This window comes from Schistocerca gregaria, chromosome 6, assembly GCF_023897955.1.
Source record: "Schistocerca gregaria isolate iqSchGreg1 chromosome 6, iqSchGreg1.2, whole genome shotgun sequence".
Lineage (NCBI taxonomy): Eukaryota > Metazoa > Arthropoda > Insecta > Orthoptera > Acrididae > Schistocerca > Schistocerca gregaria.
In genome coordinates this window covers 368,944,169-368,968,883 of record NC_064925.1, presented here as the reverse complement: position 1 = coordinate 368,968,883, position 24,715 = coordinate 368,944,169, and the positions used below count along the sequence as shown (strand labels likewise).

The following is a 24,715-nucleotide window of genomic DNA, read 5'->3' as shown; positions in this document are numbered from 1 at the left end:
GTGATTACTGAAAGTACATTCTGAAGGACCAGGAAATACATGATTGCTGCAGTGTGAGAGTGGGAATCAGTAGCATTCCCTATCACGCATTATATCTGAATGTAAAGCTCCACCACCTGGAGAATATTTGAAGAGGATGTTTAGGTTATCGAAATAGTTCATTGGAAGATGGTACAGCAATATCAATTACTGATTTAGTCCACACTGTAGATATGATCCTCCCACTGTTCTAGAAAATACCAAGTAATACAGTGTGCTGATGGATCACTGGACTCCTGTTCCAAAGGAGAGCAGTAAAGTCCTTGTCCAGCCATACAGATTGTAGATTTCTGTACAACACTTCAGGTGAATATCAAGATGGTTCCTTTGAAAGAGAACTGCTGTCTTCCGTCACTCAGTGAAGATAGAGCTCTCTCATCAACTGGGTGTTAAACTCTTACGATCTTTAATTATTATTATTTTATTTATTTATTTATTTATTTTGAAACAGTGGCAAATCCAGAATGGAATAATGACAATATTATAAAAGGACAGTTGCTACTCAACATATAATGGAAATGTTGAGTCACAGATAGGCACAACAAAAAACAAAAAGCTGTCAAACAAAACTTAGCAGCCAGACTCTCTCTCTCTCTCTCTCTCTCTCTCTCTCTCTCTCTGTGTGTGTGTGTGTGTGTGTGTGTGTGTGTGTGTGTGTGTGTGTGTGTGTGTGTGTGTGTTCTGATGAAGGCCCATTTGACCGAAAGCTTTGTTTGACAATCTTTTTGTTGTGCCTATCTGCAACTCAACATCTCTGCTATATGGTGAGTAGCAACTATCCTTTTCTTAATTTTTTTTAGAAAGAAATGAAAAATTCAAAATTTGCAGAAACTGCAGTGTAACAATATATAAAAGGTAACAATGCTGTTGATCTGATTTTACAATGATCAATGAAACTGAGCAAGTCACCTTTCCCAAAGACATCACTGAACCCAACACCCTTAATTTGCAAACCACCTGCATTGATATGCTGATCTAATACATCAATTTGGCAGATGTGGTTAAAGCAGTGTGGGAACATGGGTCTGTGCACATAATTTCAGTGGCTGAATGAGACACTGGTTTTATCCCCAAGCAAATATAGTCTACAGGACCTAAAAGTGTATCCTTCATTCTATTGGAAACTGCAGAAGGCTGTTATGTTGAACTCCTGCAAAATAGAGATTAGATTAGATTAATTATTCGTTCCATAGGCCCACAAAAAGAGGGGATCCTACTGGGTGTGGAACATGCCAGATAAACCCATTACAAAAATGAAATTAGAAAAACTTGAGTTTCTTGAATTTTAATGATCCTCAGTCAATAAACAGTAAAATTATGCACATGGATTAAAATTTAACTTCTAATATTTACAGGTTTAATACTTATATCTGCTTTCATTAAATCCATCATTCACACAGTAGCTAGTTAGTTGGCTATTACAGCCAAGTATTGTCAAAAATTAAAGTATGATAAATTTTCATTCAAATGGTCTACTGCACCTGTTGAGAAATTCATGGGCGAAATAGAAGGAATTGGCCACCAAAAATTCTTGTAAACTATGTTTAAATTGTGCCTCGTCTGAAACTAAACTCTTAATGGTTGCTGATTGAAAGTATGTGTTGCTGAATACTGGATCCTTTCTGGGCGAGAGTAAGTGATTTTAAACCTTCATGTATATTGTTCTTGTTCCTAGTATTGATACTGTGTACTAAGCAGTTAGTTGGAAAAATATATTTATTATTTACAACAAACTTCATTAAGGAATAAATATACTGAGAAGCTGTGGTTAGTATGACCAATTCTTTGAATAGGTTTTGACATGATGTTCTTGGATTTACACTACACATTACTCTTATTATACACTTCTGTACTCTGAAAATTTTTTTCTCTGTTTCTGGAGTTACCCCAAAATATGATACATAATGGAGTGAAAATAAGCAAAATATGCCAGTTTTTTAAATATTTGTCTCCTATGTTTAACATCATTCGCATTGCAAACACGTGTTTAGGCGCTTTAGCAGTTTGTTGGTATGTCTCTCCCAAGTGAATTTATCATCAAGTTGCAAACCCAAGAATTTTACACTCTCAACTTCTCCTATTTCCATGCCATCATATTTTATACTTAAAGGACATCTCTTGGAAGTTCTGAACTGTGTATAGTGTGTCTTTTCAAAGTTTAATGACAGTGAATTGGCTATGAACCACTTACTAACATCGCTGAAAATTTGATTAGTAACCCTTTCTAAATTTATATTTGATATACTATTTATTGTAATGTTTGTATTATTTGCAAATAAGACAAACTTGGCATCTGGTAATGGAGCAGATGACAGGTCATTAATATAAAAAAGAAAAAGTAGTGGACCTAGTATGGAACCTTGGGGAACACCACATGTAATTTCTTCCCAGTCTGATGATGTCTGATTGCCTACTGCTGAAGCGTTACGTTCATAGAATTCTTGGCGAACAAAGATAATTTACTGATGACTTGTTGTTTAAACTATTATCATTATATCAGCACAATTTAAAAATGAATGAGTCAATAGGTAACAACAATAGACTTACAAGATAAGAATTACTCAGTATTACATATTTTAATAATGCGCTCTCTCTCTCTCTCTCTCTCTCTCTCTCTCTCTCTCTCTCTCTCTCTGCCATCACATTCAGTCACTAACTAGAACATGCGCTTAATGATGTGATGAAGGATGTAGTCTGATGTACGCCCAGTGGAATTCCGCGAGAACGCCCATTTAAGATTCCTGATCTGAATGATATGTAGCAGTCTTTTGCATTGTGCTTGTCTGCATCTCAACATTTCTCTATCGCCCCCCCCCCCCCCCAATCTCTCTCTCTCTCTCTCTCTCTCTCTCTCTCTCTCTCTCTCTCTCTCTCTCTCTCTCTCTCTCTTATAATACTGAGTAATTCTTATCTTGTAGTTTATTTTTGTTTCCTATTGATTCATTCCTTTTTAAATGGTACTGATATAATGATAATAGTTTCAACAAGTTTTCAGCAATTGTCTTTGTTCTCCAAGAATTCTATGAATTATTTTGCAAGAGTTCAACACAAGTGCCTTCTGCAGTTTTCAATAGAATGAAGGATACACTTTTAGGTGCTTGAGGATAATCTTACTGTCACTTTTTTCCCATGGCTGTAACTGTTACAGAATATGCAACTACAAATAAAATGCTATGTAGAAGCCTACTCATGGATCACAATCTTTTCAAGTTTTTGTGTGAAATGATTGCTCATTGAAATAAACTTTCCTAAAAGATTTTTTAAAAAATTGACCAACTTAGGAAGCGCATTATAATGAACAGTTTTTACAGAGACTTAACACTTTTGGTGCTATGCAATTTTCAAGGTATCAGCTGAAAAGTGCCAGGCGATTTTTTAGTGATTACTTTTGAAAACATTGTGGGAGTGAACAGTGATTGAAGTGTTACAAATATTTACTATCAAAAACAGTCTTGATTACAATTTATATATTGCGGTGACCGGTTTCGGCCACTACTGTGGTCATCTTCAGACCAATGGGTAAGGACCTCCTCCTGCTGGAGAATCACTACTCGTAGTGAGGGAGGTCCTTACTCACTGGTCTTAAGATGGCCCCAGTAGCGGTCGAAACCACAATTTATTTATTACAGTGACCGGTTTCGACCACTACTGTGGTCATCTTCAGACCAATGGGTAAGGACCTCCTTCTGCTGGAGAATCACTACTCATAGTGAGGGAGGTCACCGTAATAAGTAAATTGTGATCAAGACTGTTTTTGATGGTAAAGATTTTGTAGTGAATTGCAGAAGTTTGTTAAACTTATGATAAAATCTGAACCATTGATCATACAACTACCCCCCCCCCCTCCCCCCCCCCCTCCCTGCCCCATTTGTAGCTAGTACCTTCAGCTACAGGAATATGAGCAGAGTACACCATTAGGCCTCATACTTCTAAAGAAAACAATACTTGTATTAGAGTTTTTGTACGTAAAAAATTAAAACTTTGGTCTTAAGTCATATTTAGCCACATGTAATATATTTGAACTTAAAATTTGTGTTCATATTATCAATCTACATAGATTTTTCATTATAGAATATTTGTTTTTGTGTTTCTGTCACATATTTTTAGAAAATACGGCATCCTGAAAAAAACTGACCCTAAAAATGGGCAAAACATCTATAATTTTGTCAGTAGTTCCAACAGAAAATAACATAATACCAGTAAGTTTTAGGATCATTTATTGACACTCAAGTGTTGACCAACACATTTGGGATGTAATCCCTTCTTACAGAGTACACATATTGTTCTTGATTCTCGCCTCCTGTCTTTTGTAGAGCACACAACACAGGCTTGCTCCTTCTTTCCCAGTAGTATTTCTACACCATAAACTGCGGGGTGTGCTGAATTTGCACTTGTGCTTGAATTTGCTAAGTTTTGTATCTTGAACCACTTCTGAACAACGTGCAGATGATTTTGCTGTTGTATTTCATACATGTGAGTGGTTTCTTGGACAAAGATAAATTTTCTTTATAAAGAAAGTAAGCATTCAGAAACATTCTGCCATTTATGCTGAAAACTACTTTCTTCCATCATTTCAGTCTTCCTCTCATCCAGATAACAGTATGTTGTCATATCTGAGGAATTGATCCCTCCCTTGTATTTGTTATATTGACATATGACATCAGGTTTCTTCAAAGGTTGTCGTTTGCAAATACTTCTCTCAGACACTGTTGCGGTAGAGGAGGAACTGATCAACAGAACTGGATTTTTCTGTGACTTCTTTTCCCTGAAGCCACAGAGAAGCACAAAGGCTTTTCTAAAGAATTTGAACTGCCCAATGTCAAATTTGGAAAGAATATTAGATGGGAGAAATTTTCTGTTCCTCCATATTGTGCCAGTGAGAAAGGTTCCCATGGAATACAGTTTTTCCACTACTGGAATTGACGTGAAAAAATTGTCACAGAAAATGTGGTACCCCTTGTTCATGTAATTACCAAGGGCAAGTAATTTTGTAATAACTACATAGCCTAATCCGTGCTCTTTTAACTCCACTCTGTCAGCTTCACATCTTGCTTCATGGTACACATAAAATCCAAGGGAGTAGTTCGCCACTGAATCACATAGCATCCAGAACTTTACACCCCATCTGTGGTGATGTTTATTAGGGAGATGCTGGATGAGTCGAGAATGAGTTTTAGAGCCAACAAGACAATCGTCAATACTCAGCTGTTGATGAGGCGTATAATGGTGACGAAACACATTATTGGCAATGTTCAGCATAATATCAAACTTTGCAGTGGGATCATCACTGGATGCCCAGGAGGGTGCAATTTTGTATTGCCTGTCAAGTGGAAAAATTTTAGGAGCAACTGAAATCTATTTCTTGAAAACATTCGGGAAAGCCATGGGGTTGCTGTATCTTCGTCTATGGACCAGTAACTAAAAATTATCGGTTTCTTTAAGAGTCCCATATTTAGTATTACTGCCACAAAAGCCCTCATTTCTGGCACTGAGGTAGGATACCACTTTCTCACAAGAGAGTTCACTGATAAGTTTACGTTTGCTTCGAGAAATTGCCGAGCATGTCTGTTTGTTTCCGTTTGCCATTATCGTCAACAGTCGCACTGAAAAAAAAAAGAAGTTAAAAAAAATCATTTGGTGTAGCATTTACTGGTACATGTTTGGGGCCTGGTAATTCTGAATACGTGAAGAGGTGAGGAGCAGGATTGTCCAGCTAATGAGTTCCAATTTCAGCAAATGTGTCGCTGGCTGCAGTCAATTCTTCAACATCGTCTTCCACGTTGCTGGTTGCAGCTTCAGCTATTGATGACTCACATGATGAGATATCAAGACTAGACCACTCATAGATTAATCCAATGTCCGAAAAACCTGAAAAATCGTTCTCACTTTCACTACTTTCCGCAGTATACATCGCACTCAAATGACATTTCTTCCTTGGCAGCGCCATATTACCTTCGAAACAAAACGTAAAACCTCCATGTGTTTGGAACTTGTAAATATCGACTATTGGCATTGACAATGGAAGCGAAGTACTTGACGACTATCTTTCGACCTTCGTTTATCTCCTGACATCGATATACCACAATCTGTGCCTTAGTTTGCAAGAAAAGTGCACGAAAATGGCTGTACAATCAGATCATACCTGGCACTTTTTGCGTGTACCATGTGATCCTATTAGATCGTATTTGGCACTATAAGGGTTAAGCATTTTCCAAGATTTTTTAAAATCCTGCCAGTATATGAGAGACAAGGAACTGTAAACTCACATTATATTTGGAAGCAGGTTGAAATCGTTACTTGTCGACTATTTTTTTATAGTTGTCTGACAGTTGTAATTATAAAGTCATTTTAACTCAGTTTTCTATTAGTAGACTAAATTACTGTATCCATCACTTGCTTTCATATGTAAGTCATATTTACACATGTACCTTGAACACTTTCCTAAGAAACAGTCTTTGGCAAAGTTAATGAAAGGTGACTACACATGAATCTGAAAAGATAAACAATGTAATTGATGTGGTACATCGACTGAATCTGGTTTTCCTAATGTGCATCTGACTTGATTTGTTTATCTGAAATTTCTTGTTCATACTGAAATTTACTATTGCTAGTGTGTATGTTTGTTAAAGTAATTGCATGCACGAGCATAGACAGATAGATGCAGAAGCCTAGACAGATATAGGGCAGTATAATGTAGGTAAAATGGACTTCTGTGTGAAAGTCAGTTTTCCTATTGCATGCTTGTGGGAGAAACAACTGTAAACTTTATTAACAACAATATTGAAAGGATAAATTGCTACTCATCTCATAGAGGAATGTTGAGTGGCAGACAAGCACAATGCAAAAGGCTGCTACACATCATTCAGATATCAGACTACATCCTTCACCACATTAGACGGTAGGGGCGGAGGAAGATGGTGGTGCTGCCTATAGAAGAGTACAGGGACATGGTTCGAACAGGATAGCTGGTGGTAACTTTCCCTGCCATATATACATTTTTGATATAGCCACATGGCAGTGGGGTGCTGCAGCAGTTTCTTATCATTTTCATGGTATACATGACATCATAAGCTTCACGGTGGAGATGGATGGGAAGTTTTCTTTCCTAGATGTGTTGGTCGAATAGAAATCAGATGGACAACTCAGCCATTCAGTGTATAGAAAACAGACACATATAGATCTATATTTCAACAGGTGTAGCTTTCACCGTCTAGCTGAGAAGAGAGCTATGCTGAACACCTTAGTAGAAACAGAACTATTTCGGACATGGATCACCTTGGTTCCGATATTAAGCACAGGGTCTATACGACCCGGGACAACCGGGAGATCCGGGAAAAACCCGGGAATTTTTTCATCCGGGAGAAAACTGGGAAAAACCCGGGAATTTTTTAGAATTCCAGGACGTTTTCATTGTTTTTGTCTTCAGTTAAATTTTTGTAATTTTTACTGCTAAGAACCAATACTCTAACAAAGGATATTACTGTATACCGCTATTTCAGAATAATACTGCAACAATAAAACATGAACGAGGGAAAAAATGAAAATAAAACTTAAGTTGCAAAGGAAATGCGCCATATACAGCAACAAAACACAGTACTTATACAAGCGTCTGCCAACAGCAATATGTGTCAAAGGCTTTATGAAGACTATGCAATGTTCCGTAACAACAAATTGCCTCCGATGAGCGTGACGTCAGCAGTTACGAGTGGGATCATGCGCATACACAGTTGAGTAGTAGCTTCTCCCGCTTCTAGCTACAGAAATGTGGCTGTTGGCTGTGTAAGCAGTCGCAGCAAGCAGCTAGATGCTACCGGGAAAAATTGTACTGGAGCGCCCAAGGTGCCAGATTCATGCATGCGCAGCAGGTCCAGGTCTAGGGCGGAGGGGAGGGGGGGGCAAATTCATATTCTTGATGGAGAAAACCTTGTTTCACAAAGCGCCTAGCATCCAGCGCACTTTAGTCTATCGATTATTGATATGATGTAAATAAAATAGAAAGAAACTTCCACATGGAAAAAATATATTAAAAACAAAGATTCCAAGACTTACCAAGCGGGAAAGCGCCGGTAGACAGGCACAATAAATAAAACACACACATAAAATTTCTAGCTTTCGCAACTGACGGTTGCTTCTTCAGGAAAGAGGGAAGGAGAGGGAAAGATGAAAGGATGTGGGTTTTAAGCCACACATCCTTTAGTCTTTCCCTCTCCTTCCCTCTTTCCTAAAGAAGCAACCGTCGGTTGCGAAAGCTAGAAATTTTGTGTGTGTGTTTGTGTGTTTTATTTATTGTGCTTGTCTACCGGCACTTTCCCGCTTGGTAAGTCTTGGAATCGTTGTTTTTAATAGATTATTCATACGACTTTGAAATGCATCCCTGTCGGTTTTTGAACACATTCTAAGTTGATTTCTGAATGAATCGTAAGTTGATTTTGAATGCATACATAGTGTACATGGTGTCTGTCAAGGGAATCCTCGTCGCATGTAGAAACAAACTTTCCTACAGTCAAAAGGGGCTATACAAGCTGAGCAGAGTAAGGCCGAACGGATGAATGCCAACTGCTGTCTGATTGCATGGTTGATTGGGTTTGTGAATGATGAGCGTTGTTATAATTACTACCTAAATCCATAGATTCAGACTACAGGAGTGGAAATAAACGAATAACAGGCAAGAAAGATTACGTATTACCTTCTCGGTGTATCTAAGAAAATGACATTTTGACAAAATTTTTGGCCAGGTCTTTATACTAGTAAGGGCCAGTTGTACAGTCCCCGGCTAGCAGCTGCTTTAAATTCTATTCTAGAAGAAGCGCGGAAAATGCGTTGTACGGACATGTAACTACGCCTGACCGGAGAATAATCACAGTATAACAGAACCGGTGATTCTGCCTGAGTTAGTGGAGTTAACCTGCGAATAAGCTTTGACAATGGCAGGAATAGTTACAGAATTATTGATAACAAGACTGTTTGTTAGAAAGAGGAAGGAGAAGAAACGGGGACATCACACAAATTATGAAACAATATGACGATTCCAAGTTTGTATAAAAATTTCGTACTACTACTTTCAATGTCATACTTGAGAAAATGGAGTGTATGAATGAAGTCTGAAACTATTTCCTAACGTAAGTCTTTTTACTTGTTATAGGCCTAATAGGCATTTGATATTGGTACTTGGTGAATTATATTCTGTCGTTACAAAAAAGACCGTCTGTGCCAAAACAGTCTCGTTTATTCGGTGTGTGTTACAATTGTTGCAGTATTAGAAAGGCCTATTTTGTTTTATCTAGCAGAGAGTGACAAAATAGACGTAATCAGATTGGGAAACCACATCAGTCTTGAGTCCTATTTGCATTAACAGCTTTTTCAGTATTAGACAACGACATTCCGACTTTCCATGTAGCAAAACATTTGACGAACTTTGATGAGGTAATAGATTCTTTTGCAGCAAGGAAAGCACACCATGTAAAGCTGTAGCAAGATTAGAGAGAGAAAAGTTCTAGGAGCTAAGGATTGAAGAAATGTGTATTGTCTTGCTTGTCTCATGGCTTTACTAGGTTTATGTATACTATATTTAATTTTATGTCACACAAAGCCCAGAGTTAAAAAAAAAAGGACCGGATTTCAAACCGGCCAATTGTAAGCAGGAGAGGCACCACAGGACATTTTAATTTCCACTGTCCTGAATATGGTTTGATGGCATCCATTACAAAATATACACGTTTCAATTCAACAGAGCGAAGCACACTGACGTGCTATAGAAGAATGCTGTGTGAGGAGGCGAGGCACTGCCCTTTGGCACACTTACGACCAAATAACATGGCTTACATTTCCTTGAACACATGTTTTATGCATCATACTCTTCAGAAAGATGTGCGCTACAAAATGAACATATTTTTGAAAATTCGATTTTTTAAAATTTTTGACGTCTTATCTCAAATGCTTGAGAGAGTGGCGGGGTATTGCACCGGTTCGGAAATATCGTAGATCTGGGGCTGATGCACAGAGCAGTCTTGAGTTACAGTAGGGTAGTCTCCACGTGACCCATGTTTACATTTAGTGATTTTGCTGTTCCCCTTCATTTACTGCTCTCACGTCAAATGAAAACAAAACAGATTTCTGATTTCCGCCTTTCTGACAGTCAAACATTAATTGCCTTGCAGAACAGTGAAGTTATTTTTGTCGGTCTGCTAAAGAAATTTTCTTTTTAATTCCACACATTGTTCGCTGAATTTCAAGTGCACGTTTCCAAGTTCTAGCACGTATGGCATTATGCCATGATAAAGAACCAAACATGAGATAACACAGTACTGGTACTCCAAGAAAATTTACATCCCTAAAACCACATTGAAAAGTTTAATATCAGGTCGTGGTCTACTTAACTGGGAATGTGGACATACAAATGTGCACCTGAAATGTGCACATTTTAGTATGGGTCTCGAAATTCCAATGCTCTTGGAGTATCCTCTGATGTCTTGTTTCTTCTATGACATAATGTACAATCTTTTAATGTATTACACTTACGAATGTACAGGCTCCCTGCGATATCTTAGCTGCACAAGCGCGGTGACGCTTATCTGGCGCTCTCTGGCAACTACGGAAACGAACCTATTTCTAACAGGTTACGGCAAAATACTCCGCATGGTGGTTTGAAAAGCTTACCATCAAAGTACCATTCTGGCAGTTACAACGGAGCTATGTGAGATGTTTTTGATGAATTTCTTAAATCACAGAGCGTTTGACTCATTTAAAAATCAACTCTTTGATAACAAATTACGAGCCCAGAAGAACAGACATTTAAGTAGTTATTAAAAATTTTATGATCACATTTGTGTGATACATCTTAAATTGTAATACGCGCATAAAAGACCAACATTCTATGTGAAAGCTTAGTTTCTCTTGCAGCATATTAATCTTACAGACCAATATTATATGTGAAAGCTTTGTGATTCGTGTAGCAACACTATATTAATTTAAACCACTAACTTTTTGTGTTTGTCCGTTCGTGCTACTTACCGGTGATGTTGCTATTGGCTGATTACATCACGTGTCCTAAGCTCTGAATATCCGCTGTCATCGGCTGGCGAGACCATGTGATATCAGCTATGGCTGACCTACAAAAGCGCATCGCAATCTCGATTTCATTGCTTCGAAAATTAACATGCGGTGTTTCATGAAATTTGAATTTATACTTTCGCAATACGAAAATATGCAATGTATATGTTGCTGCACATAAAAGATCTTTCCAAAATGCGTTTTTTCCCCTGTGTTTAGTTTTATAAAGCGCAACAACTGGCATGTTGTCTAAACAGGCAAGGAATCAGACCAGTCATCTGGCCACCCAGAAAAATTAATTAAGTGTTGCAACTGGTTAAAGATAATCTTGGCCTGTGTGTGCAGGAATTTATACATTCATTGCGAGTGTAGCAGTAGTTACATGGAGCAGACTATATGGTCGGTCGTGGTGGCCGAGCGGTTCTAGGCGCTACAGTCTGGAACCGCACGACTTCTACGGTCGCAGGTTTGAATCCTGCCTCGGGCTTGGATGTGTGTGATGTCCTTAGGTTAGTTTGGTTTAAGTAGTTCTAGTTCTAGGGGATTGATGACCTAAGAAGTTAAGTCCCATAGTGCTCAGAGCCATTTGAACCAGACTATACAGACCTTTTCCAATCGTTGCATCGAGCATTACCTTAAATACAGGCAGTTGGATAAATCAGTGGTGGCAGAGCACAGCCTATTAAATAAGCACAATATTTTGTTTGAACAATAAGAATACATATTCACACGTGGACCTATTTGGATTCTGTGATTAGAGAAGCAGTGGAAATTAGGTTTTTGTGAAAACAACTTCAATAGAGGCCCTGGCTCTGCACTTAGCAGTGCGTGGAAGTGGGTGCTTGACAAGGGAAAAACAGAGAAATAATTCTCACATGGCGTTGCGGGCAATGTTAAAGTGGAGAATGCAAGCAAAATCTATGGACTGTATGCACCATCATGATATAATCCAGCCAGTCGGATGCCATCCTGTGAGTATAAAAGAAGGAACCTTGCCAGTTCACAACAGTCAGCTTTAGTCCATGATGACAGTGATGAAGGATATCTTTGGAAGCTCGGAATTTCATCTGAATTTGATGTGGCAAGTTAATCAATATCCTTTGTTCTCTAACCCCTCCGATCTCATCCCTCAGTAGTTCTTGTCCTCCACCTACATATCCCCTTCCGTGCTCCCACTCGAGCCGTACACGGGCCTTCTATTCTGCCAGTGCACCTGCGTAGTCTTTTCTCCTCAGCAAAGATCAGTGTTGCACCCCAGAAGGAGTTGCAGTCAGGCCTTAGGGCCTGGAGATGACAGGGTCATTTGTATATGCGTGAGAATTGTGCTTGTGTGAATGTGTACAAGTTTTGTTGTCTCCATGCGACGAAGGATGTAGTCTGACACCTGAATATTATCGATCAGTCTTTTTTCTTGTGCTTGTCTTTCTCTCAGTGCCTCCACTGTGTAATGAGTACCAATCTATCCTTTCCATCTTATTGTTATTCCATTGCATATTAAGGAAGAGTAATGAAGCAAGTCAGCAAGCACTCCACAGCTCTGAAATGATAAAGGAAAGACTTCTTCAAAAAACTAAAAGCTGCAATATCAATAATTTTAGTAGGAAAGTTCTAGTAGAATGCAAATAATTTAGATGTTCTGTTGTATGTGCCTATCGACGACTTAGCGCTTCTGCTATTCGATGACTGGTCTCCTTTGTTCCTAAATAGTTAATAACAATAATTTTTTATTGAAATGGAAAATGTTTTATTTTTTTAAACAGTGTTACTGTATCATCTTTTGGCAGTTTGGAAAGACATACCTGGATGAAATACTTTAAAGGAAAAATTAATTGAATGCATTTTTTTTTTTTTTTTTCAGAGTTCAGAACCAGGAGATACGCTTACAAGAGCTGTGGAAAGTAGTCCAGAAACTTCCGACAGCAAATTTTGACAATTTACACTACCTCATTAAGTTCCTTTCTCATCTGTCACGCAATCACGCTCTAAACAAGATGACACCACAAAATATTGCAATTGTTATTGCTCCAAATCTTATGTGGGACAGTGAGACTGATGCAAATACTGTCGGGTGAGTATCTGTATCCCTTATTTGAATATTAATATAAGTAAATTTTGTTGGTAATTTGCCCTTATTTTGCATTTCATGCACCACAGAAAGAGGATATCAGACAGTGGAAAGTTGAGTATGGAATAACAACAATAAAAGTGGGTATATCACTCACAATTACCAGATGAAACTAAGACAGGCTTTCATAATACTAAGTATGATCACACAGTCTGACTTCTTGTTTCTTGGTTGTACAAAACTTAGACATTCATTGCGTACATACAGTTTCTGAATGGGAGTAGTTGTTGTTGTTGTTGTTTTTTTTTTTTTTCCTTTTTCTTCCCACGCCCCCCCTTTTTTAAAAAAAAAAAAAAAAAATCCGTTATATGAAGCTGTTCCAGCCCGTGTCTGCCTGCTAACAGAGGTAGGCAGAGGCATGGGCGGGCAAACAGTCCACGTGTCAAAGAAGCTGTAGAGTTTGCGACTGTATCTTAGTCGAACTTCCTCTTGCAGTGGTGGACACATTGTACCTGCACACACCAGAACGGTGTGTGAATGCAGCACAATGGATCCACTTGGTTTGTTGCCTATGTTAGCTGCTCCTGGCCATGGACAATATGACACATGCTTGCGAGTGCCCATGCCCTATATGTATATAAGAACAGCCATGGAAAGTAAGTTGTTGGCTCCACGAAACCTCAGATGTTTCTTTTTCTGCTTGTGTTAGCTCTGAAAAAGGACTTAGTTCAGAAACATAGCAAGGTGTCATCCTTTTATACGTGTTTGTGAATGCTGCTTATTGATTTTCTACTTGATGTGTAGTTATAAGTTCTCGTACAACTACATTGGAATAACATTAGCACATTTCTGAAAGGACCACAGATTTTGACGTCATAAGAGGGAAAACATTATTGAGAAACATCTAATTTGGTAGTGATTCGATTTTTGTTGTTGTTGGTGAAAATGCAGAATTAATGGTACTGTATGTGGAGTTATACGCAATCTGATAATGCTACACTTCCTGATATATTGTCTCAATAAATTATAATTCAGAATGCGCTTTTGAGAAAACATTTTGAATCATGCTCTCAACTTGTTAAAAGAGCTTGAAATTTATAAAGTGGAAGGACACGAGCCAGCAAAAGTGCTCATGGGCAGAGCGATTTTGTACCCAATGCATACTTTGCTTTGTTTGACAATGTTCTGCTTTAATTACTCAATGTCTCTCTCAAATATATCTTGCCTTTGCCTTTACCTAGTATAGACATCTATACATATTTACTTTGTTTAATGATGATGTAAATAAAATATAAAGAAACTTCCACATGGGAAAAATATATTAAAAACAAAGATTCCAAGACTTACCAAGCGGGAAAGCGCCGGTAGACAGGCACAATAAATAAAACACACAAACACACACACCGAATTTCGCAACCGACGGTTGCTTCTTCAGGAAAGAGGGAAGGAGAGGGAAAGACGAAAGGATGTGGGTTTTAAGGGAGAGAGTAAGGAGTCATTCCAATCCCGGGAGCGGAAAGACTTCCCTTAGGGGGAAAAAAGGACAGGTGTACACTCGCGCGCGCGCGCGCACACACACACGCACACACGCACACACATATATCCATCCGCACATACACAGACTGTGTCGGGGGGGGGGGGGGGGGGGGGGGTGGAAGTACTGGATACCAACTGAGTTGACTGTAATCTTACAGGAAGACTCTGCCATTGTGACTGGTTAATTTCAGGATCATAGTGATAATCCCAGTTTTCATCACCAGTAACAACCTTTGAGAGGAAGTTTGGATCAACTTGAAGCTGCTGTTTCAGTTCATTGCAGGCTTCAGCTCAATATTGCTTCCGTTCACCTTCAAGCAGGTGTGGCAAAAACATCAATTCAATCCTTCTCATGTTGAAATATTGTTACAGAATAGATTCACGTGTACAATAACTTATTCCTAATGCATGCAATGGTTTGACTACAGTGTTGCAGAATCGGATCCATCATTGGCTAAACATTTTCTAGTTCGTTACCAGTGATGGCTGACCAGAACATTTGTCGTCGTCAGTTGACATTTGCCCATTTTCAAATGTTTACACCAGTTGTAGGTTTCTGTTTAATCTAAAGTACTGTCTCCAAAAGCTTGCTTCACCATTTGGTGAGTGTGTGAAGCAGTTGCCCCAAATTTAAAACAAAACTTTTTACAAACAGGCTGCACTTTGGGGTCAGCTATTACAAAACTGCAAACTCAGTTAGTCCTAACAACGGAAATGGTGTTCACCAACACCTATGCAAACTATACAGTTCACAGCTTTTTGCCCTACTAATTCAAGAAGAATGTATGGAGGAACACTTAGTGGTGTTTCAGGGTACTTGTAACATTAAATTTTGGGAGCGTTCGTATACCCATTCGTATAAGTGTGAATCTGTAGGTGACAGTATATTCCAAGTTACTTTTGTAGAAAATTACATGTTAGTATGACCATAAATATTACTGCCCCTTTTTCTTTTCAGAATGAATATGAACTCGGCCAATATCCACAGCAGTGTAGTGGATAGCTTGGTCACATACGCTGATTATTTCTTCCCCGGAGGTAAGCTTTTTATTACCTTTGTTATTTAAAGGAATACATGGATAACTTCTCTGATAGTGTAACATTCCATCCTGGATTTTCCATTGTTTGATTTAATATTTTTTGATCACAAGACAGGTTTCAACATGTATCTGGTACCTCCTCTTGGATTGACATTATTACTTAATTTGTGTTGTTTATGTCTTTAAAATTACAGAATATCATTCTTCAATAAATTACAGACTGGTAGCATACTGTGTTGTATCATTGCAACTCCCCACAAGGTCTTATAGTTACTCCTGGAGTAGAAAATAAACTGCCATTTATACAGTTTTTTGGCTTCATATGTAACCTTATTAATTTTCATACCGTGTGAAAGAGTCATGAAAAGCTTATTGTTCTTAGTTCTGGTGTATACAAACAACCTTTTTTTTTAATTTTTGCAAGAAATTTGTATTCCTTCTTATTAGCTTTTTTTCAGTACTGTATGGATGTAAACTTGATCGGAAATACTACAGAACAGTATTGCAGAGTATGAATTAAAAATAATAATAACAATAATAATAATAAAAAAAACTGCGTTGAAGTCACCACATTGCAAAAAAATTAGGTTACTTTGAATATAGAGTCTAGTTTTGAAACAAATTTTGTGCCAAGGGCTGCTTGCTAATTTTACTTTCCTCATGTAGACAGGATATGATAAAACTATTGCTGTAAGTACAGTAACTTCATATGTCCCCTCCGAACAATATGCCACAGTGCTGCACATGGTCGCATGGTACCACTCTTCAAATGAAAATCCAAACAGAAATGCTATGAAAGGTGTATGAGCAGAGCAAACACCAATCACGAGCTACCTGTGTCATCGTAGCTGCGCATGCCCAGTAATGCCTGCCTTCTGGTCCTCTGTGAAAACTGCTTGAACAAACCTACCTATAACCGGTCGTGGGAAAATATTGTGTATTGTGGATTGAGAAGTGTCACTTCCAAAGTGAGTTTCCTTCTGCACAAGATGAGTAATGTTGTATGTGTGAGGACCAGCTGCTTAGAAAACTTTCAGGCCCAGAAGACCAGACATTTATGCCACCATTTAAAATTTTACTGGCACATTTGTGTTTGATATATCTTAAAATATATGACCAATATTATAAGTGAAAGCTTACTTTTTCTTGTAGATATACTATAAGTATATTATGATTAACTAATTGTTGGGTTCAAATTAATATTGTAGATAAAATAGAAAGAAACTTCCACATGGGAAAAATATATTAAAAACGAAGATTCCAAGACTTACCAAGCGGGAAAGCGCCGGTAGACAGGCACAATAAAATAACACACACACACACAAAATTTTGAGCTTTCGCAACCGGCGGCTGCTTCTTCAGGAAAGAGGGAAGGAGAGGGAAAGACGAAAGGATGTGGGTTTTAAGGGAGAGAGTAAGGAGTCATTCCAATCCCGGGAGCGGAAAGACTTCCCTTAGGGGGGAAAAAAGGATAGGTACATACCCGCGTGCGTGCATACATACACGGCTTGTGTGTGTGTGTGTGTGTGTGTGTGTGTGTGTGTGTGTGTGTGTGCACACGAGTATATACCTATCCTTTTTCCCCCTAAGGTAAGTCTTTCCGCTCCCAGGATTGGAATGACTCCTTACCCTCTCCCTTAAAACCCACATCCTTTCATCTTTACTTTTCCTTCGCTCTTTCCTGATGAAGCAGCCGCCGGTTGCGAAAGCTTGAAATTTTGTGAGTGTGTGTTTGTGTGTTATTTTATTGTGCCTGTCTACCGGCGCTTTCTCTCTTGGTAAGTCTTGGAATCTTTGTTTTTAATATATTATGATTAACTAAAACGTTTGTTTGCGCTACTTAAGTTATGTTGCTATAGGCTGATGACATCAAGTGTCCTATGCTCTGAATATCTGCTGTAATTTGCTGGTGAGATAATGTGACAGGAGCTGTAAATGGTTGACAGAAGTGCATTACAATCTGGATTTCAGTGTTTTGGAAACTAATGTGCTATTTCAATATTTTTGGAAACTAATGTGCTGTGTTTGGTGGAATTCATGTTTATACTTTTGTACTATGCAAATATGCATTGTACATGTTACTGCTCATCAAAGATATTTTCAAATTGCATTATTTTTTGGGGGTTTTGTTTCCTAAATTACCATGAAGATCTATTACCATTCAGTGCATTGATAAGTTTTATAGTTCTTAAGGAAAGCATACTTTCACTTAGCATGGAGAAAGTTTCACCTGGTAAAATGTTTATTTTCACCCAGGAAAAAAAAAAGTGTTTTTAACCAGGACATCGGGGAAAAATCCTGTTCCCCCCCCCCCCCCCCCCCTTTCTCTGCTTATACACCCTATTATTAAATGAATGCAGCATTTTCCCCTTTGGAAGCAGTTTAATTAAATGTAGTCTGAGCAGAAAAATTCTGTATTCATTTGCTAAAACTTTACTTTTTGGCTGTCTTGTTCTCCGAATGAAGGTAATGCACCTAATGTACTCGCCCAATCAATGCTGGCTACAAATGACTGATTCCATCTCTTTTTCAAGCATGACATACTATACTTCTGTTTAAATAAAAAGTAAGTTTAATACTTAATTTGAGGTGCTAATTTTTGGGTTCTACACTGGTGTTAACCAGTTACGCAAAATCAGGAAATGAGAGCTTGTTTCCTGAACAGAGTACAAAAAAAATAAAAAATAAAAAAACTGGTGCTAAAACACCAAGATTAAACTTCTGAAACAGGAAATAACATTTAAAGAATTGACATAACTGGAATAACCCATTCCAGTACATAAAATAGTTAGTACATAATATGACTATCCACAGTGCATGAATGTACAAATTCCAAACTCTGTTGATGGAGACAGGCACACATTCTGAAAATTTCACAAAAGTTAGGCATAAGAAAGGCTTGAGTAATGAAAAGCAAAGATGGAAGCCCTCAGGCGAATAGTATTTTATCCAACACTCGCGATTCTTTGCTCTCAAACAATAGTGTCATACAAGTAGCATTCATAGCTCCTTTTCTATTTTTTAGGTATTGTGTTTGGTAGTGTTATGTAGTCAGAGAGACTGTTAAAGCATATTTTGTCAAATTATGATGAAATTTAAGATGGAATTATATAAACAGTTAGCATTCATTAACTCTACATGTTGTTGTTGTTGTTGTCTTCAGTCCTGAGACTGGTTTGATGCAGCTCTCCATACTACTCTATCCTGTGCAAGCTGCTTCATCTCCCAGTACCTACTGCAACCTACATCCTTCTGAATCTGCTTAGTGTACTCATCTCTCGGTCTCCCTCTACGATTTTTACCCTCCACGCTGCCCTCCAATGCTAAATTTGTGATCCCTTGATGCCTCAAAACATGTCCTACCAACCAATCCCTTCTTCTAGTCAAGTTGTGCCACAAACTTCTCTTCTCCCCAATCCTATTCAATACCTCCTCATTAGTTACGTGATCTATCCACCTTATCTTCAGTATTCTTCTGTAGCACCACATTTCGAAAGCTTCTATTCTCTTCTTGTCCAAACTAGTTATCGTCCATGTTTCACTTCCATACATGGCTACACTCCAAACAAATACTTTCAGAAACGACTTCCTGATACATAAATCTATATTCGATGTTAACAAATTTCTCTTCTTCAGAAATGCTTTCCTTGCCATTGCCAGTCTACATTTTATATCCTCTCTACTTCGACCATCATCAGTTATTTTACTTCCTAAATAGCAAAACTCCTTTACTACTTTAAGTGTCTCATTTCCTAATCTAATTCCCTCAGCATCACCCGATTTAATTTGACTACATTCCATTATCCTCGTTTTGCTTTTGTTAATGTTCATCTTATATCCTCCTTTCAAGACACTGTCCATTCCGTTCAACTGCTCTTCCAAGTCCTTTGCCGTCTCTGACAGAATTACAATGTCATCGGCGAACCTCAAAGTTTTTACTTCGTCTCCATGAATTTTAATACCTACTCCAAATTTTTCTTTTGTTTCCTTTACTGCTTGCTCAATATACAGATTGAATAACATCGGGGAGAGGCTACAACCCTGTCTCACTCCTTTCCCAACCACTGCTTCCCTTTCATGCCCCTCGACTCTTATTACTGCCATCTGGTTTCTGTACAAATTATAAATAGCCTTTCGCTCCCTGTATTTTACCCCTGCCACCTTTAGAATTTGAAAAAGAGTATTCCAGTCAACATTGTCAAAAGCTTTCTCTAAGTCTACAAATGCTAGAAACGTAGGTTTGCCTTTTCTTAATCTTTCTTCTAAGATAAGTCGTAAGGTCAGTATTGCCTCACGTGTTCCAACATTTCGACGGAATCCAAACTGATCCTCCCCGAGGTCTGCATCTACCAGTTTTTCCAATCGTCTGTAAAGAATTCGCGTTCTGATAGTTCGGTAATTTTCACATCTGTCAGCACCTGCTTTCTTTGGGATTGGAATTATTATATTCTTCTTGAAGTCTGAGGGTATTTCGCCTGTCTCATACATCTTGCTCACCAGCTGGTAGAGTTTTCTCAGGACTGGTTGTCCCAAGGCCGTCAGTAGTTCTAATGGAATGTTGTCTACTCCGGAGGCCTTGTTTCGACTCAGGTCTTTCAGTGCTCTGTCAAACTCTTCACGCAGTATCGTATCTCCCATTTCATCTTCATCTACATCCTCTTCCATTTCCATAATATTGTCCTCAAGTACATCACCCTTGTATAAACCTTCTATATACTCCTTCCACCTTTCTGCCTTCCCTTCTTTGCTTAGAACTGGGCTGCCATCTGAGCTCTTGATATTCATACACTTGGTTCTCTTCTCTCCAAAGGTCTCTTTAATTTTCCTGTAGGCAGTATCTATCTTACCCCTAGTGAGATAAGCTTCTACATCCTTACATTTGTCCTGTAGCCATCCCTGTTTAGCCATTTTGCACTTCCTGTCGATCTCATTTTTGAGACGTTTGTATTCCTTTTTGCCTGCTTCATTTACTGCATTTTTATATTTTCTCCTTTCATCAATTAAATTCAATATTTCTTCTGTTACCCAAGGATTTCTAGCAGCCCTCGTCTTTGTACCTACTTTATCCTCTGCTGCCTTCACTACTACATCCCTCAGAGCTACCCATTCTTCTTCTACTGTATTTCTTTCCCCTATTCCTGTCAATTGTTCCCTTATGAAGAAATGATATTACTCTTTCTAGAATTCTTCTGGCTGCCTGGCTTCTGAAAGCCATCTAACATTTTTTTGTTATGGTACTGTTTATGCATTATAAAACAATCAGATGAATAACATTCTGCTGAAAATTCACTAAATCATTAACAGTCCTTCTTCCCACACTATATTTCCTGATAATCTTTTCATCATAGGTTTCTAGTCTCTTTGTGTCTGTTCATATTGCTGTTCTTTTAAAGCACTACCCTACATGCCATTACTGTTACAATTTGCAGTGCCAGTATGGTTTCATCTCTTGTGCAACTCTCTTTTCACAAAGAAATTTATATTTGACTACCCTTATTTGACGTCATATGCGTTGAATATGAGCCAATAAAAACCTCAAAACAAGAAAACTGCACAGAACTGACAAAATGCAGGGAAATATACATCTCTGTATGGATGGTCACTGCAGTAAAAATGACGCTGAAACAGGTGTATGCATTTAATAGTGAGTTGATCTAGACTTCTCGTGAGGAGTTGCATTAGAAGGGAGCAATGAGGGGGTGGAAAACTGACATTCTCCTCCTAGCCACCAGTTTGGTTGCTCCTGAGTATAGTGGATGGACATGTTATTCATTCTCTAACTGTTTCAAAGAAGGGCCCAATAATTGAAGGGTGATACAGAAGTCCCTTGACAGTTTGGGGAAATACATTTTTATCACAAAATGGAAGCTGCAGCTTCATTACAGGCACTTGGGGGGACATGTCAATACATTTCAGTGTACTGTATTTACTCGAATCTAAGCTGCACCTGAAAAATGAGACTCGAAATGAAGAAAAAAAAAAAAATTCCCGTATCTAAGCCGCTCCTGAAATTTGAGACTCGAAATTTAAGGGGAGAGAAAAGTTTTAGGCCGCATCTCCAAATCGAAACAAAGTTGGTCCATGGTAATATGAGAGACAATTTAGGTCAATTGAATGACAATACAGCTACAGTAGTTTGGTTCGAGTCGTAAGCTTAGCAGTTAAGCTTTACCAGCTAGCCATTGCTATGCGTCAGGTGCTTGTTTGTCGCATTCTGATAGTGCGTGTATACGGCCTGTCGCCGCTCGCGGCATGGCTTGCTTTTGTGCGAGCTACCTCCGCTTACAATTAAAAAAAAGAGAGAGGAATCATCTCATTAGCGAAACAATGGCAAGAGACTGCTATTTGTTGTTACTTGCACTGCTGCTTTCTTTGATAATGATCAACAAGAACCAAATAATAGACTGCGTATGATAGATGTTCTGAATGAGAGTTTAGCGAATATTTCTCTCCGTTTGAAAATCTTTGCGGACGCCTCTTTAGTAAATTACATTCTGCACAGAAATTAGTCATCTTAGATTTAAAAATCTAGTCAATTGCCGTGCTTCATTTATGACTCTATCACTGTTAAGCATAAGAATAATACGAATATAAACATGACATGATATGTGTATTCTTCCGTGTTTGCTGTTGTCTCACTCTAGTTTCGTGGTTTATTAGACAGACAGGATTTAAATGAGATAGCAGCAAACACGTAACAATACGTGGAAAAATATACATATTCGTATTATTCTTATGGTGACCGGAATACTGCATGTGATTCACAATTTATAAAAGTTCCTGTTAGCAACCATCTTTTCTCACAGATAGGAAATAATCCAGAACGTAGTGTTGGCCATAGTGACAAACATACCAAACAGTCTTGCCAGTCGGGTTTTCGTAGTACGTTGAAATGTTGCTACATTCGAAGATGAACAATACGGAATTTGTATTTACTTCGTTGGATAATGTACGAAAATGCAGTGGTCAAAACTCAGGGTGGAGAAAAACGCTCGTCTTCCACCTTGTTTTTAAAAAATTTATTTACTGACGCAGAGGTTTTGGCACCAGTATTTATCTACAAAGCATGCCTGTGTAGCGCTACATATATTCGACAGCAGAAGTAAGTTGTGGTGGCACCCACCAACAATTTCCAGAACTTCTGCTTGCTTTGCACTCGATTCTAAGCCGCAGGCGGTTTTTTGGATTACAAAAACCAGAAAAAAAGTGCGGCTTAGATTCGAGTAAATACGGTAGTGACCCTGCAAATCTGAGCACAGCACCCATCTATCTTACGTGCACGAAACACGGTTGCCTATATTCCTTTTGCTATTGTTCCTGCTGAATCGGTTATTTACTCTATCAACTTGTTTACCCTTTTAATCTTTAACTGGTACAGCTTTGACTTTATAAAACCTCAATCAAAAATTCCAAGGGCATAATGTCACGAGAGTGGGCAGCCGATAGTCTGAAGTGATATGCGAGCAATTCATCTACAAGGAAATGTTTTCTCCAAGTAAACATGAGTGATGATTGCAAAGTGCAGAGGTGCGCCATCTTGTTGGAAAACAACAGTCTTTTATCCTATCCTTTTCTAGTTGTGGTTCCAGGTACTGTTGAAGCATGTTTGGGTAAACTGTTCTATTGTTGTCTTTTTGACAAAGGTGAAAGGTCTGTCCATATACCTTTGTTTTGATCACTCCCATCCACAGATTCCCTTTAAATGTGACATATCCCCAATCCTGGACTGTATTTGGCTGTTCATCCAACCAAATGTGACAGTTGTGCCTATTCACCTTGCCACACATGTAGAATGTGAATTCATCACTGAACAGAGTGTTTTCCATTAGGTGTTCATCCTCAGTTGCTTGTAGCAGGTCTCCACACATCGCAACACCAGCAGCAGTGTCTTCAGCGTCATGGTGATGCATAGTCTGGATATGGTATGCACGGTTATTAAACGTGAATCTCAGTGTCTGCCACACAGTCGCTTGGAGGACATTTAGCTCCTTGCTGAGCTGTCATGTTGAGGCATTTGAACTCCAGTTGATAGCATGCTGTATGGCATCTATGGTCTCTGGTGATGTTGCTGGGTCCCAGAATATACTCCATCAGCAACACTCCCTAGTCTTTTGGACTTCCCTGATAGCTTGCCTAGGTGGACCAGGCTTTCTGAACTTCGCAAACCTATGGTGTTCGAACAGAACATTAGTAGTTAGCTGCTTGATACAGACATGCAATTAAATATCTATGTGTAATATTGCAAAGCAGTATGAAATGGAATATAGTTCACCAGTAAAGGAGAACACATACAGAACACTAGTGTGAACCATTGTTGGGTAGTGGTCATGTGTTTGAGATCTGCACAAGGTCATATTGAAGGAAGCCACCACAGCAATTCAGAGGTGGACTGCTAGATTTGTTACTGGCGGGTTTGAACAACGTGCAGATATTACAGAGATGCTTTGGGAACTCAAATGGGAATCCCTGGAGGGAAGCATTCTTTTCAAGGAGTACTATTGAGAAAATTAAGAGAACTGGCATTTGAGGCTGACTGCAGAACAATTCTACTGCTGCCAAAGTACATTTCACGCAAGGACCACGAGGATTAGATTAGAGAGATTAGGGCCTTTTCGGAAACACAGAAACAGTTGTTTTTCCCTTACTCTGTTTTTGAGTGGAACAGGAATGGAAATGACTGTGGTGGTACAAGGTACCCTCTGTCACACACCATATGGTGGCTTGCGGAGCATGGATGTAGATGTAGTTGTATGCAAAACACACCAGTGGCAAGGCACAGTCAGTACCTTCACCGCACAACAGCAGGTGTAATGTTACCAACAATAGTGCCATTTAAGCGGAGCTATTAAACACAATTTTCCATAATTCCTTCACCAAAGATGATGTAAATATTCCAGAATTTGAATCAATAACAGGTGCCAACATGAGTTATTTAGAAATATGTACTACCCTGAAAGCAATTCAAGTCACTCAGTAAAGGCAAGTT

At 38.6% G+C, this 24,715-nt stretch overlaps 1 protein-coding gene across 8 annotated transcripts in view; it reads left to right on the top strand.

The window, feature by feature from the left end:
- LOC126278994 (rho GTPase-activating protein 17-like) overlaps positions 1-24,715 on the top strand; it is a 157,616-nt gene that overhangs the window by 65,715 nt on the left and 67,186 nt on the right. For all 8 annotated transcript variants that reach the window (XR_007550774.1, XM_049979309.1, XM_049979311.1 and 5 more), the window contains exons 10-11: positions 12,947-13,156; positions 15,648-15,727. Coding sequence is in view for 7 of the 8 variants with exons in the window: in XM_049979309.1 (XP_049835266.1) it covers positions 12,947-13,156; positions 15,648-15,727 (290 nt within the window). In the remaining variant the exon portion in view is untranslated. The remainder of the gene's footprint in view (positions 1-12,946; positions 13,157-15,647; positions 15,728-24,715) is intronic.